Source organism: Chlorocebus sabaeus, chromosome 21 (assembly GCF_047675955.1).
Source record: "Chlorocebus sabaeus isolate Y175 chromosome 21, mChlSab1.0.hap1, whole genome shotgun sequence".
Classification (NCBI taxonomy): Eukaryota; Metazoa; Chordata; class Mammalia; order Primates; family Cercopithecidae; genus Chlorocebus; species Chlorocebus sabaeus.
In genome coordinates, this window is record NC_132924.1 from 31,683,288 (window position 1) to 31,699,830 (window position 16,543).

General features: G+C 43.3%; 1 protein-coding gene across 1 annotated transcript in view; it reads right to left on the reverse strand.

The window, feature by feature from the left end:
• Positions 1-2,133, reverse strand: part of MTURN (maturin, neural progenitor differentiation regulator homolog) — a 29,535-nt gene extending 27,402 nt beyond the window's left edge. The window contains exon 1 of the mRNA XM_007981734.3: positions 1,820-2,133. Within this exon, the coding sequence (XP_007979925.2) occupies positions 1,820-1,981 (162 nt within the window). The 5' untranslated portion in view covers positions 1,982-2,133. The remainder of the gene's footprint in view (positions 1-1,819) is intronic.
• Between the last annotated feature and the right edge of the window lie 14,410 nt (positions 2,134-16,543).

Below are 16,543 nucleotides of genomic sequence, written 5' to 3' on the forward strand. Positions count from 1 at the left end.
TTCTCACACTTTTGCAATGGAGTGAATCCCTTTTTAATGATCTCCCACTCCTTGCAAAAAGAACACTTATTTACTTACTTTGCCTACAGTTAAGATAGGCATTAATATTATTGTTCAGTTGGTTCTTCTGGAGGCATTCTGATTAGCCCCATTTTACAGGTGGGAAAACCAACGTTCTTTAAAAAATGAGACAAACTCTAAATTCTGGGAAACCCCAGGTCTCTAACCCCAAATTTGAGGGGCTCTTGCTGTGTGTCAGGGACTATTCAGTGAGTCACCTATATGAACACCTGGGTGCTAGCATTATTATATCTATTTTTTTGGATGTGGAAACTGAGCTCAGGGTGGGTATTTGAGCACAGTCACAGAGCCAGAACTCATATCTGGCTGTCACACAAGGCCATCCCTCTTCTGGAGTGCCACTTCTGGAATGTCCAGGTGGATCCCTGCCCTCCTCGGGGGGTGCGTGTGCGCGGAGGGAATGCTTTATTGGCCAGACATACACAAGCCTTCACCTCTCCAGGACCAAGACAAGCGGTCTTGCGGTCTCCCCAACTCCTTCACGAACTTCCCATAGGTGGTCAGGGCGTGCGGCTGCAGGACCACGGCCCAGCTTTGTCTCCCCCACCTGAGGAGCCTGCACCAGGCCGCGCCCCACACCGCCCCACCTCCGCCCACAAGGCCAGCGACCACACGGTCACCCGCGCCCACGGCCGCCTCCATCTTACATTTGGGATCATTATTTATTCCCCATCCTTACAAACACTTCATGAGCACCATGCTCGACCTACTCCTCCCCTCCCACCCCGACTCCCCTGCCCTCCACATCTCCTTCCTCAACTGCCAGAGCCGGGATCCCAGGTGGGCGCAGGATTCAAAGTGGAAGGTTTGGACACCGCAGTTCCAGTTCCCGGTCCCCCGGAGCCGGGGCTGAGGGGATTCCCCCTCATCTGGAAAAGCCGACAGGCTTCAGCAAGGCTGGGGCCACCGCCTCAGCTGGAGAGAACCTGCCCGGGCCAACACACACCTCTCGGGCAGCTCAGAGAGGCGGCGAGGGCAGAGCGGGGGCAGGGGGAGAGGCGTGCCCGCGTGTGTGCGTGAGTGTGCGCGTGTGAGGGTGAGTGTGTGAGCATAAGTGTGTGTGTGTTGGGGGTGTATGCGCAGGCGCGCGTGCGTATTAAGATCCGGAGTGTAATTCCGCAACGAAGGTCCAGGAGATCGGGCATCGCTAGTATGGACAGAGCTTTGTGTCCAAACAGGCAGTGCAGGGACTAACCCGCGAGGGCGGGGAGCGGGGTTCTCCCGGGAGGGGCAAGGCGAGGAGCCGAGGCTGGGCACGGGAGGGGAGCGGGATTCCTAACCTGGACGGGACGCCTGGATGTGGGAAGCTCTGGACCTGGGCTCCTGCCGGAGGATCCGTGCGCCCCAGCCCAGGCTGCTCGGGCGCGGGTGACACCCACACCCCAGGGATGCTCCACGCCAGGCAACGCGCACTGGCCGCCAGGTCGGGTTCCCGAAACGGCGCCCGCAACAGTGGGAAGAGGGGTGGCCTTTAGGGGGATGCCACACCTCCCGCCCCAACCCGGCTCCCCGGATCCTCCGGGGGCCTTGCCCGCCGCCCACCGGGCCCCACCCGGGGCGCGGAGGCCGCACCACCCGGCCCGGGGCTTCCCCGGCGGAGCATGCGGGGAGTAGGGCGCGGGTTACGCCCCCCCACTAGGCGCCCACCGCCGCCCACCGCGCGGTAGCCCGGGCGCAGGGATGCACCGCCGCGTCCACCCTCCCGCCGGCTCCGGCGGTCCCTCCCCCAGGCACTCACAAAATTGTCGCCACAGCCGTTGTCCGGACACAGCACATAGAAGGAGACGCCGGGGTCGGCGTAGAAATCCATCCTGCGCTCGGTCTCCTCGGTGGCGATGAGCTCGAAGGGCGTGTTGGAGCACCATTTCTCCGCAACGTCGGCCAGCTGCTGGAAATCCATTGCGGCCCCGCGCCCGCCTCCCGCCGCCGCCCGCCCTCCCGCTCCTCGGCGCCCTCCTCCCGGGCGGGCAGCGCGGCGCTCGGCTCGGCCTGCGCGGGCTCCTCCGGGGCCGGGCTGGGCCGGCGGGGACTGTTTACATGCGGTGCGGAGTGGGGCGGGCGGCGGCCGGGGACAGCGCGGCGCCGCGCCCGCGGCTCCTCCTCCGCCCCGCCTCCCCCCGCCCCCTTGCGGGCCGCCGAGGGGGTTGGCGCGGCCGGGCCGGGACGCGGGGCGGCGGGAGGGGCAGCCGGCACCCCCGTGGGCGCCTGGATTTTCCTGGGCGCTCCCGCCCCCCTTTATTTTTAAACAAACCCGGAGCATCCCGGGGCCCTGGCCATCGCAGGGCCGCCCCGGGCCGTGACGTCATGGACTCCAGCCAATCACCGGAGCCTGAGACCGCGCCGCGGCCTGCGAGCCCGGTGACGTCACAGCGCGGGCCTGGAATCCGCAGCTTCGCTGGTTACCTGGAAGCGGTGCGAGCGCCCAATACCTGGTTAGCGTTTCTGTGGAGTTAGAAAGCCCACGAAGCGTTTACCCAAATGCGATTTAAATGCAAGGGAGGCCAAAGAACTGCAGATAACTTGGACCTTGTCTGGGGCTAGCACTGGAGGAGCTGAGAAAATCTAGGGAAAAGGGAGTTTTTCTTTTTGCAGAAACCAAAGTTCTGTTCTCTGATTGATTTAAGGAATGTGTCGTCTTAATGCATTTATCAGACACTAATATGAATGTTCACTTGCAAAGGAAGGGCGTGTGATTTTTTTTTATTTGCGTTACATAAAGCTGAATATTTCTTAGAAATAAGCCTCGTAAGACTGGCTTCAGTATTATTCAGCTTGAATTCACATTGCATAACCTAAAAAGGTCAAGAGGATAAAGCACATTTTAAAACAAGAGTGTGTGGCCCAACGATTGCACCTGTTGAGTGCTCACTGGCTGCCATGTACCGGACAGGCATTACTGGATTGCAGAAAATGCACTAGGGTCCTCGCCCGCAGGACTTGAACACTACAAACACAGACACGTTATAAACATTCAGCTAGCTTTTTTCTTTAATGTATGTCTTCTGAACCAGGCACTGTGCACGAATTTACATTCCCACCAACACGTGTACGTGTTTCCTTTTCTCTGTACCCTCGTCAACATCTGTTGTTTCTTGACTTTTTAATCATAGCCATTTTGACTGGTGCGAGATTGTATCTCATTGTGGTTTTAATGTGCATTTCTCTGATGATTAGTGGATGTTGAGCATTTTTTCATATGTTCGTTGGCCGCTTGTTTGTCTTTTTTGAGAAATACCTATTCATGTCCTTTGCCCACTTTTTAATGGGGTTGTTTTTTTCTTGTTGAGTTTGTTTGAGTTCCTTGTAGATTCTGGATATTAGTCCTTTGTCAGATGCGTAGTTTGCAAATATTTTCTCTCATTCTGTAGGTTGTCTGTTTACTCTGTTGATTATTTCTTTTACTGTGCAGAAGCTTTTCAGTTTAATTAAGGCCCATTTGTCTATTCTTGTTTTTGTTGCACTTCCTTTGGGGTTTTAGTCATAAATTATTTGCCTAGGCCAATGTTGCAAGGAACTGAATTCTGCCAACAACCCGAATGAGCTTCAAAAGGAGATTTTTTTCTCAAACTTGTCTTTTCCAGACAAGAACTGAACCTATTACTATGATTTCAGCCTTGGCAGAACCTGAGCAAGAACCCAGTGATGCCATGGCTGTGCTGGGACTTCTGACTTTCAGAACTGTGGACTAATAAATAGGTGTTGTTTTATGCTGTTAGGTCTGTTTAAATTCTTCATGCAAAGCAGTAGAAAACTAATACACAGGACAATGAAGGAGATAGGCACATGAATATAAAAATGCAATATGCTGTTGTAAAGTTACAAAATGTTCCTTAAAAAAAAAGTATGGGTGTCTCCAGATAGCACAAGCTTCCTTGCAGTTTTACCTGGCACCACCATTTAAAGCATGTGTTCCAAAAATGAATTCCTTAAATTTGAGATGAAAATATGAAAAATACATTCCTTTTTTTCCTTTTTGGGAAAGGAGTTTTGTTTTTTGTTTTTTGTTTTTAATCCATGTGTTTTAAAATAGTCAAATTTGCTCCAAGTGATGAATGCTCACAGTTATGAAGTTATGTTTATTTAACAAATAGTTTTTGTCAGAAAATGAAAAGTTCTTATGAAAAATAGAATTTTGGGTACAAAGCAATTGGTCAGTGAAATGGATACTGTTGGGTTTCCTTAGGAATGCATTGAGAGCAACAGCAAAAGCTTCAGAACTCCATGTCTGCATTGATTCCTCCCTCTTGCCATTTTAAGTTTTATGTCCAGCTGCGACTTCCTTCATTGTTCGGAGCTCAGTTTTCTTTTCTGAAAACAGGGACAACAGTGACATAAAGTATATAAAGTCCTTATTCCAGAACCTAGCACATAGTAAGAACTCAGTACATGCCATTATTACTCTTAATCTACTTCTTAGGGATGATGTGTAAGAAGATCAGCTAATGAATTTTTAAAGTAAAATTCAGGAGTGACATGAGGATGATATGATTGGTAATATTGGTCACAGATGAACCTAAATCTCATTTTTTCCCCACGTCTTTAGAGCAGGGTTTCTCAACAGCAGCACTATTGATATTTGAAGCCAAAAATTCTTTGTTATTGGAGGCTGTCCTGCACATTGCAGGATTTTAAGCCACATTCCCTGGCCTCCAGCCACTAGATGCCTGTAGCATCTCTCTCTACCCTCCCCTCTCTCCACTGTGACAAGCAAACATTTCTCCAGACATTGCCAAATGTCCCCAGAGTGCAAAATTGCCCCTACTTGAGAACCACAGATTTAGAGAGAAAGGTCTTGCAACAGTCGTGGTTTGGTCATTTTTACGAACTAATGGAAAGGGTGTGCACATAAAGCAGCTGAAATTCATCCTGGAAAGTCCATCTGCAGAAGCTGCTTGAAACTTAGTTTCCTTAGAACAACTGGAAAGGCCAACAGTTGCTTCGCTAAGAAGATCATAAACCTTTGCCCTGCCTCCCTCCTGCTTGGGGAGAGTTCTGTGAGGCATCCCAGGTTGTAGGGATGTATTTAGGCCTCATGCACAGGGCAGTGGTCATTTCAGAACTCCAGCCAAGTGTTTTGTGCAGCCAGTAGGTGAAGAAACACCAGGGGCTCCCATACCCCCTTTCTTGTGTTCCTATAGCCTTTGGCTGTGGTTTGGAAGTAGAAGGAAAATTAAAACTTCTCCCCAGCCAGGAGTGGTGGCTCACACCTATAATCATCCCATCACTTTGGGAGGCTAAGGTGGGTGGATGACTGAGCCCAGGAGTTCGAGACCTGCCTGAGCAACATGGTGAAAACCTGGCTCTACTAAAAATACAAGAATTAGCTGGGCATGGTGGCATGTGCCTGTAGTCCCAGCTACTTGGGAGGCTGAGGTGAGAGAATCCCTTGAGTCCTGGAGGTCGAGGCTGCAGTGAGCCATGATCTCACCACTGCCCTCCAGCCTAGGTGACAGAGGGAAGCCCTATCTCAAAAAACAAAACAAACAAACAAAAAAACTTATCCCCACCAGCAGGCAGAGTTGTACAATCTTCATCGTATTTAAGGAATGTTTCTGTTCATTTATAGAAATCTGGACTTTGCTGTCTCTGAAAATCACCATTTGCCTTTGGGAGATGTGTGTTGGCAAGAAGAGGAGACATATTCAAACCCCACTGGCTAGGACATCAGGAGCTCAGTATGGAATCTACAGGCCACCCTAGACTGTCCTGCTAATGCTGACTCTTCTGCCCATCTCTGTTCTCAAGTTCTCCATGGCTTTTATTCTAGTGTAAGTTTGATGTTAACATAATTTGACCTTTGATTCACTCACTCCTATGTTGTAAGTCTGTTTAATTAGCCCTACTTTTTTGATAAATCTGCTCTATCCACATAGGAGTTATACAGTAGGAGAAGGTAGGTAGAGAGGGAAGCGTAGGTGGTTCCACATTCACCCTTCACCTGAGCCCAAGGTTGTCTCATTGTATCAAGAGGGACTGTAGACCCCGGGTTCCATGAGATGGTGGTCAGGAGAGAGGTGTTTGATGGGAGAGGTGAAAAGACCATAGGATCTGGAGAAGTAACTCCCAGGAGAGCAACACAGGAAGGATGAGAGCTGTCTTCTCCCTGCACTGTGCTCCAAAACAATGAGCCCGGCAGTGGGGCGGGGAGGATAAGTAGAGGGCAGACATGAGTTAAGCCTGTGCCAAAGGTTTTGTGTCACTGCAACTAGAGTCTGAAAGAAAATCAAGTTGGAAGATCAGCAAAAGTTGAAGATCTATATAAATGAGTCATTGTGATTTATCCCAAATGCCCAGTAAAGCTCTGGAAAAGGATTTCCTTCAGCCTCCTACCCTGGGGCTAGGAAAATTCATTCTGAATTTTCTTTCTGAATCTTCCAACCTTAGTTTTTACAAAATTATTTCTTTTTTGGACATTCCTCTGAAAGGTTGGGATGTAGAATTTGAGCGAGTTAGGGGTTACATGATTTGGTTACATCTGCCTTCAAAACATGCCTAGCTGATCACATTCACCTGGTAAACATTTTCCTTTTATGTATGTCAAAGAAACAGAAATACTTACGATTTGGTTTTTAGCTTCTTTATTCATTTGAACACTTCAATATTCTGTCTTCTTCAATGATTCCCCCTTGCCCGTAGTTTCAGCTGGAACAGTTTCTCATTTTCCCTATTTCTGAACACTTTCAGGGGCTTCCTTCAGTAAGCCCAACACACAAAACGTCCCTTTCAGCAAAATCTCAGCGGTGGTGCTAAGGGACTAACACAGACTTTAAGGTCACAAAACCATTGTTTTAACATTTTTCTCTGTTACTTTTCTGATAATGATGACAGTTCTGTCTCTACTATGTTTGTTGAGGCTTACTAGTACCCAGTGATATTAGCTTGTCCTCTGGAGAGAGGTCCCAAGAGTATTACACCAGATCTCCTACGAAGATGTGGGATTTCCTCTAGGAAAAGGTATGTATCCAGGTAATTTACTAAGCCGGAAGCTGCTGTGATTCTATGGCAGCCTTATCTCTTATGACACACCCATTTACTATGATTCGGTGATCTGGATGATGGCACAGAGTGCTGTACTAAAGCCTGCCCCAGATGGTGGGTGTGCATGTCATCAGCTATGATAATGGGAAAGTGGCTAATGGAAGGAGCACAGCTCAGATATGTGACACCATGGAAACATTTGGGCGTTAGAAAGACTTCAAATTATAACTTTGCCACTAATTAACTGTGTGGTCTTGGATAAGTTACTTAACCCCTGCAAACCCCAGTTTTCTCATCCATAAAAATGGAGTAAGGACATATGCCTTATGAACTTGTAAGGATCTGAGAAAATAAATACGTGAGTGTGTGACAGAGTGAGATGGGGAAAGAATGCAATGATTAAACAAGATTTTTAAAATGTGAGGAATTTGACTATATACCGAAAGTTCTTATAGCAGTGACCTTTGGTCTATAATGCATGTAGAGGTATTGACTTAATTCTAGATTTTGTTAAATCAGGTGTACATGTTGAAAATTTTAAGGTGTAACAATTAGAAATTGCATTCATCTGATAATAAAAATCTTGACTAAAGTGACTTGAACAAGATTGAAGTTTCTCTTTGTTTCTCACATGAATGAGATCTGGAGGTGGGCAGTGCAGGATGGAATTGGCCGCTTCTTAATCATCAGGGTTTTAGCTCTTCTTTCTGCTTTATCGTCCTTAGTGTGTGGCTTCCATCCTCAGAGTTGCCTCATGGTCCATGATGGTTTCTGGAGTTCCATCTACATCCACGTTGCAAGCAGGATAAAAGGGGGAAGGACAGAGGAACACTGGCCAACTGTAATTACTCTTTTAGTCCCAACCAGCAACTTCCTGTTATATATTATTGTTTCCTTTGTATCAGTAGTTTTTCAGCAAGGTATATTTTCCAGAATTTTATTGCTAAGGAAGAAAAGGAGAATGACTATTGCAGGGTGCTAGAGTTTGAATATTTGACCCTCTAAGCCTCATGTTGAAACCTCATCCCCGGTGGTGGAGGCAGGGCCTAGTGGGAGGTGTTTGGCTCATGGGGGTGGATCACACATGAATGGCTTGGTGTCATCCTTGCAGTAATGAGTGAATTCTCACTCTGTTCACTCCCTAGAGCTGGTTGTTAAAAAGAGCCTGCCCCCTCCCCTACCTTCCTTCCTCTCTTGCCTTGTCCACACAGGCTCCCCTTCTCTCTTCTACCTTGAGTGGAAGCAGCCTGAGGCCTGCACCAGGTGCAGATGCTGGTGCCATGCTTCTTACAGCCTGCAGAACAATGAGCCAAATAAACCCCTTCTCTTTATAAACTACCCAGCCTCAGGTATTCTTTTGTAGCAACAAAAATGGACTAAGACACAGGGCATCTAACAGTCTCTGCCACAAAGGTAACCACTAAGTATTAGAAAAAGAATGAAAAATTCTAAACGAGTAGAAAGAAAAATGGGAAATAAAAAAAAATCTCCATCAATCCAGTAGATAGCGAGAAAGGAATAAAAAGAAGCCAAGGTGTAATAACTAATTCCAATTCAGTGTAATCATAATCAGTGTGAATATGGGAATCAATGTGTGACTTCACCCACAGATGAAAACACAGAGTGCCAGACAGAATAAACCAAACAGCCAGGCACAGTGACTCACACCTATAAACCCTGCACTTTGGGAGGCCAAAGCAGGAGGATTGCTTGAGCTCAGGTGTTTGAGACCAGGCTGGGTAACATAGTGAGACCTTGTCTCTACAAAAAATAAAACATTAGCTGGGCATGGTGGCCTGTGTCTGTAGTCCCAGCTACTTAGGAGGCTAAGGTGGGAGGATCGTTTGAGCCCAGGAGGTTGAGGCTGCAGTGAGCTGTGATCATGCCACTGCACTCCAGCCTGGATGACAGAGCAAGACTTTGTCTCAAAATAAATAAATAAATAAATACATAAAAATAAAGCAAAACTCATCTATATGCTGTTTACAAGAGACACAATTTCTAATAGAGAAAGTGTGAAAGCAAAGAAATAGGAAAATATACAATAGGCAAATAACTTTAAAGGATACTTTTTAAAAAAAGGTAAAATCATGACACATAAAAATAGAGGATGAAACATCAAAGATTTTATTTAACTTCTTAATTAACTCATAAGGGAACTAATAAGATGCTATATAGGAGCATTCAATGTACCACACTTTTATCGTTGAATCAGGAATGCTGAAATGAATGTACAAATAGATGTAAAACTGGTGAATCTCCATGGGACAATAATCAATTGCTATTCACGGAACACAATTTTTATTTCTACAGACAAAAACTTTTTACATTCCTGTAAGTGTTCTGTATAGGAGCTCAAAGATAATGAAAGGCACATCATTTATAGAATCAGAAAACTTGGAAGGGGGGTGCTCTAAAACAAGGCACAATTTTCCACTGAGGACACCAGTCCACCTTTCGGTCTATTTCAAAGTCTTTTACAATTTTTCCCTGGTGTCCCCTTTCGTTTCGTGATCATAACAATTCCAAAGGAAGATTATTCTTAAGTTTGGCTTGCAAAATCCAGGTCCATGTAGTGTTAATCACTTACAAAGTTAACTTCTGTCTAGAAGTTTGAATAAGGAATCCCAAATGATCTTTTAGAACCTTTTATCAAAAAATGTCACCCATAGTATCTATATGTTTGGGTTAATTTCTTTCTTTTTTAAATTCCTCCAAATTTCTTGAGTTATCTGGCCTGACAGGAATAATATTCCTCACCTCCTGTAAGGCTGGGATCCTATAAGCCAGACACCAGCCAGTTTTCCTAGGAGGACTTTGTATGCATTGGCTCCATAAGTAAAGTCAACTTTAGCTTCTGAAAAGTGGCTGGTCACATCTGATAAAATAAGCATCATTCTCAAAAAGGACACTCCAGGTAAGGCCCTGGTTGTACAACTGATTCATCCAATTATATCCTAGTAAGAAGGAGAAGATATTCCTGTTGAGCTTTTACATATAACTATATTACCATGAAAAGCAAAGAGATTCAGTAAGTTTCTGGATTCTATAGGATCAGTGAGAATCAAATACAATTTTTAGATGTTTCATTTCAGTTTATGATATGGTTTGGCTGTGTCCCCACCCAAAACTCATCATAAATTGTAGCTCCCATTAATTCCCACATGTTGTGGGAGGGACCTAGTGGAAGATAATTGAAACATGGGGGCGAGTCTTTCCCATGCTGTTCTCATGATAGTGAATAACTCTCACGAGATCTGATAGTTTTATAAAGAGGAGTTTCCCTGCACAAGTTCTCTAGCCTGCTGCCATGTGAGACGTGCCTTTCACCTTCCACCATGATTGTGAGGCTTCCCCAGCCATGTGGAACTGTGAGTCCATTAAGCCTCTCTTTTGCAAATTGCCCAGTCTCTAATAAGTCTTTACCAGCAGTGTGAAAATGAACTAATACAATTTACAAAACTAGTCTACTAAATTTTATAGGTTATAGATAGCTTAGAAAAAATCGGTTTATGTCTACAACCAGACTATAGAACATTGAAACAAAATCAACAACATTATTTTAAAAAACACAATAAAATTTCCCTTCTCAGTTCATTTAGTCTTATGTAAGTAACTCTTGTTCTGAGGATCTTGGGTTAGCAGTTCTCCAGACTAAAAGGAATCCCAGAGATCTTGACCGAGTTTACTCATCTGAGCTGAGAGTTATCTAAGAGATATCAGCTCAGAAAGCTATACCCAAGAGTCTATGTTTTAAAGTATCAACAGTTTGAAGTATCCAATATAGTCCTTCTCCATGAAGCTCTGAGACTGACTTTCTTGGTTGAAGACACAAAATCTGGCCTATAGCTTATAGCAGGGTCTTCACACAAGCCTGCAGGGCCTTAGTACAAGCCTGAGACTGTCCTTGGCTGAAGACACAAAATCTGGCCTGTAGCTCATAGCAGGGCCTTCACACAAGCCTCAGAGTGAAAAAAAAAAAAAAAAAAAAAAAATCTGCAGATGACAGAGACTTAGAGTGGCTGTTGGTAATTTATAACTGGTAGCCCTCAAATGTGACAGGTCAGATGAGGGGTGCGTAATTATAATGCAACCAGTAAAGAAATGTGGTTGCTTCTGTGGCATGCCAAAGATAATAAAGCCGTTCCAAAAAATAAAAAAAAAAAAAAATAGGCAAGTTGTCTCTAAGGATAATAATTAAGTTTGCATTCAAAAAAATCTGATTTATAAAAATGGAGGAACACAATTTTTATAGAGAAAAATACATTGAGATATAACATAATTATGAGACATAATATACCAAATATATGAAGTAAAGAAATTCAGCAGTAGGGCCTAGGCATTTTATTTTTTATAAAACTCCATAGTTGAAAACAACTAGCTTAGGAGATAGTAAATTCAAATTAAAAATCTCAGACTATGGCCAGGCTAAGGAAACGTTTTAAATAATAACTGAAATTAGGATTGAGAACACTACACTGTTGTCTAATATCATTGGGCAAAGCATTGTCAGGACTCTGATAAATACAAGAAAACACAACAAACCAATTTCATAAGAGTTTGATCAGTGTTTTCCTTGAGGGTAAAAATAAATCATGGGCAGCCAGGGCACTGATAAATCTCCAGGGATTTCTTCTAAAGTTCAGATGCTCCTTGGCTTCCAATGAGGTTAAATCCCAATAAACTCATCGTAAATCAAAAATATCAGAAGTCAAAAATGCATTTACTACCCCAATAAACCCAGTTGAAAAATCATAAGTCAAACCATTATAAGTTAGGGACCATCTGTATGTCATTTCTGAAATAGTTACATTAACAATATTTTATCTACACAAATTTAACCTAGGAAAGACTAAGTACCTTCTCTGGTTTGATAACTCTTCTCATACAAATCCTACAATAGTAACACATCAAAGAAACCTAACCCTTATCTTTTTATGTGATGAAAGAAACAAGTTTGTGATTTTCAAGGGATCCACTGGAAAATCTCAAAGATATTTTAGGTGTAATAGATATCCTAATTTTCTGTATATTAAAAAATAGGGAAAATGTTAAATTTTATGTTCCATGTATTTTACTACCATAAAAAAGGTTAAAAAATTATGATGAAAGAATGACAAAAAAAAAAAATCTGATCTTTTTTTATTTTTTCCTAAATTTAAGATCTGATTTTTTTGCGAGAACAAAAATTAAAAAAAAAAAAAAAACTTATCAGAACATATTTGAATGCTCGATTAAGATAGGATCTTGGGTGCCTTAGAAACAATACTTTATTACTTATTTGAGTCACAAAAAAAGCATTTTGAAATAAACATAGAAGGCAACATGATTAAAAAGAACCTTTGCTCTTTCATAAGTGAAAACCTTTTGTCCTTTTTCTTTTTAAATAGTCGAGGATCTAGTAAGGTCAACAGAAAGCACAGGAAATTATTCTGGTAAGACCTAGAATCTTTGCTATCCAGGCAGATTACACAGCAAGTAATGAATAACCTTTTACATTGTCGGTGAAAGCATTAATCAGTAAAACAACGAAAAAGGCTTACCGAAATTAGGCAAACTTTGCTAAGATTTCAACAGATTATGGAGCTCCTTTTCAGACTCAAGTATTATAAAAGAAGGCAAATAAAACTCACTTTCCAAGTTTGTCCTACATTTTGCTCTTTTTTATCCCACACAAACTGACATTTTTCTTTAGAACAGATCTCAGGGGGCCTGCAGGGTCAAAACTAATTTTATAATAAGACTAAGATATTATTTGTGTTCACATGCATTCATCATTGCTATCTTCAAATGAATCACTAAATATTTTAAAGATTTTCAGTTTCTATTTTTAATACAGTAAATATTGATAGAACCCACATAACGAATGTTCTTTGGGGTCCTCCATAAGTCCTAAAAGTGTAAAAGAGGTCAGAAACAAACGAAAAAAGCCCATCTACTGCTTTAGGACAAAATTGTTCTTCTTCCTTGGAAAACAAGAGCACACACACAGTTGTATTTGTCACTACTTCTCCTAGTTTCGTCTTAATAAGTCATATTAAATACATTTTAACCAAAATAGTTGACATCTGTTTACAATGACCCATAGATATAGCCTCTCTGTAGCATATAAAAATAAGAAGCAAAAGTATATAAAGTTAAACTAGGATTAGCCATCAATGTTTTGGTATTATACCTTACTTGGCTGCATATACTAGAAAGTCAAGTCAAACTAGCTTAAGTAGAAAAGGAAATGCACTGGATCAGGTAACTGATAAATTCAGGAACTGGATAACTTCAGGCATGGCTAAATCTAGGTGCCCAGGTAAAGTTATTGGGTATCCATCTCTCTCCATCTCTTGGTTCTGTTTTCCTCTGTGCTGGCTCTGTTCTTCAGCAGTCTGTCTTCTCATGCTGAAAAGACAACCCCTAGCAGCTCTAAGCTCATGTGATCCTTAATTTCTCAGAGCTCAAAAACGAGAGATCCACATTGTCTCCTTCTAAGTGCCTGATTATTCTCCCTAAAAAGTCCTTAAGTAGTTCTACTTGGAGCTGAAGCCCACCTCTGAGCCAATCACTGATGCTAGAAGTCTGTGATACTCTAAAAGCTCAGCCTGGATCTCTGGCCCACCACTGTGTTTGAGGACAGGAATCCCTTGATTGCAGGATCTACCACATCATTCAGAAGAGGGAGCACTTGTTCTCTGCACCAAGTGTGATGCTGAATGTTTTCATTAAAAGGCAGATTTGTTTAGTGGAAAGAAAGCCAGACTGACATTCAAATGACCTAAGGTTTAGTTCCAATTCTACTATCCCCTAACTGTGTGACCTTGACCTTGGGTAAGCCATGTAACTTCCTTGGACACTACTGTTTCATCCATAAAATAAATATGTTGGATTAGATTATATCAGATCTAAATGTCTATAATTGTATTTCACTAATTCAGGAAGAATCCAGGTTCATTCTTCTGTTCTGGGACTCAAAAGAGATGAGAAGATGAAGTAGGTTCTAGTTGTCTTAGTCAATGGTCTTCTGGTTGTCAATAACAGGAACTCATTCAAGCTAGCTTAGAGTGGAAAAAGTCAGGATACCTTTGTATAAAAGTCTAGAATATCTCACAGAACCCAAGGACAGGAGTGGGCTTCATGAGAGCTGAGAACCAGGAACTAGAAAACTACCAGGAACTACTATTTCCAGTCCCTTCCTCTCTCTCTCCCACCCCTCCTCTTCTTTGTCTCTAGCCAGATCATTTTCCATCCTTTACTTTGCACATCTGTTCTGTTCTTCTCTTAAAATATCCACTTTCCTGCTTCTCCTAGCATGTGGATGAGAATGCTTTTCTACGATGGCAGCTTCTGCTCATCAGTTTCCATTACCCTCATTCCAATTAACAGGTTGTCTATTACTGAACCCCAGCTCCAATTTGATTGGCGCACCTCAAACTCAGGAGTCCCTTCACGGACAGGAGAGCAGAGTGAACCATCACAAACGTTATGTCTCATGGAGATGGAGACATTCTCAGTGGAAGGGGGTACTGAGCTGGGAAGACATTGCAAAAGGTATTTATTTCAACAGTTACATTGTGGTTGTTTTTCTATACAGACAGCAAGGTACTACCATAAGGAAAGGAGAAATTTACAACTATAAAGCTTTTAGACAACCATGATTTTTAAAAAAACAACTTCTTGGAAGGGGGTGAATTCATAGAATATAGGAAGCTGAATGTGAGTCATAATAACCTTATTTAAGAAAGTGGGGGAAAAAAGCCCAGTGGAAAGTGTAGCCAAAAGCATAACAGATAACAGTTTTAGGGTCTTGTATGATCTATGTATATTTGGCAGCGAGGACACCAAGAGATCCATATATAGATACAGTGGTATTTCTTTTCTGAAACAATTAGAATAGCCAGATGGGCCAGTTTTCTACAGCAGCGTCTAAGCCAATGTGTTCTGATTCTACCTCTTAGAAGAAAGGCCATCTGATGGACGCCCAGGCAGAATCACAAAAAGTTTCACACTGACATTCTCATTTCTTTAGTCATAGCGCGTACAGTGCTTTATATACACATAAAAATCTAGGCATATTACTTTATAGGTCTCTAAGGCCCACCTAGTTCAGCCCTCTTCAAACGTTCTTTGTGGCAATCATACCCAGATAGTTGGGTGGAACTATTGTAGAATGAATAGCTCCAAGCAGCTCTAGGACTGGGCAGGAAAAGTGTGAACTCCCTGGCATGTGCAGGACAGAATCACATTGATAAGGCCAGCATCTTTTCCTGGAAATAGCAATTTGCTAGTTTTGGATCTTTGACCCTGATTATTTATTGATTTGGAAATTTAAACAGCATCATCTCCAAAATGTGCCTCTGGGCAGAGATACAAGATTTAAAGTCACACATGAAGGCAGCCAACTGTTTTTCCTTGTAAAGAAAAGGAAATCAATAAACTGTAGGTTTTTTTTTTTTTTTTTTTAGACAGGGTCTCGCTCTGTCGCCCAGGCTGGAGTGCAGTGGTGCAATCTCTGCTCACTGCAACCTCTGCCTTCTGGGTTCAAGCGATTCACCTGCCTCAGCCCCCAAATAGCTGGGATTACAGGCTCCCACCACACACCCAGCTAATTTTTGTATATTTAGTAGAGAAGGAGTTTCACCATGTTGGACAGGCTGGTCTCGAACTCCTGATCTCAAGTGATCTGCCCGCCTCAGCCACCCAAAGTGCTGGAATTACAGGCATGAGTCACCGTGCCCAGCCAATAAACTGTAAATTCTTCATACCTTTAACCACTCCTCTCTTATCACAGTGGCCCAAATCCCTCTCTGGGTCTGTTTCTGACTACTGTCTTCCTGACATCTACCCTGAGCTGCCACTTTCTGACCAACCTCCCATGGAAGAAAACGGTAGCATGCATGGGTCAAAGAAGAGGCAGACCTGAAAAAGAGAAAAAGATACCTATTTTTTCATGTGGAACCCTGCCACTGCTGCTTCCTAGTAAATCACAGAATGTATCCTTTGGTTCAGTCATTGGGCCATTGTTACATTTTTCCCACAGGTTAAATAGATTAATGGTAAAATCTACCATGATTGATTTGGTAAAGAAAAAGTCAGTTCTCTGGTTGTCAATATGTTACTGGTGTTTCTCCAGCAAAGGGAGCCATGGGTTGGCCTATTGTCCCAGTGTCCTTTTTGTTTTAGCATTTGTCTTGGAAATAATTGTCACAGTTTGGATGATCAATTATATGATCATTCTACCTGTGGTACTAATGCTCAGAGAAGCAGACCAGAAACCTACTTACGGTGTTTGAAGTCCCTTATTTGTATCTTTTTTTTTTTTTGAGACGGAGTCTCGCTCTGAGGCCCAGGCTGGAGTGCAGTGGCCAGATCTCAGCTCACTGCAAGCTCCGCCAACCGGGTTCACGCCATTCTCCTGCCTCAGCCTCCCGAGTAGCTGGGACTACAGGCACCCGCCACCTCGCCCGGCCAGTTTTTTGTATTTTTTAGTAGAGAC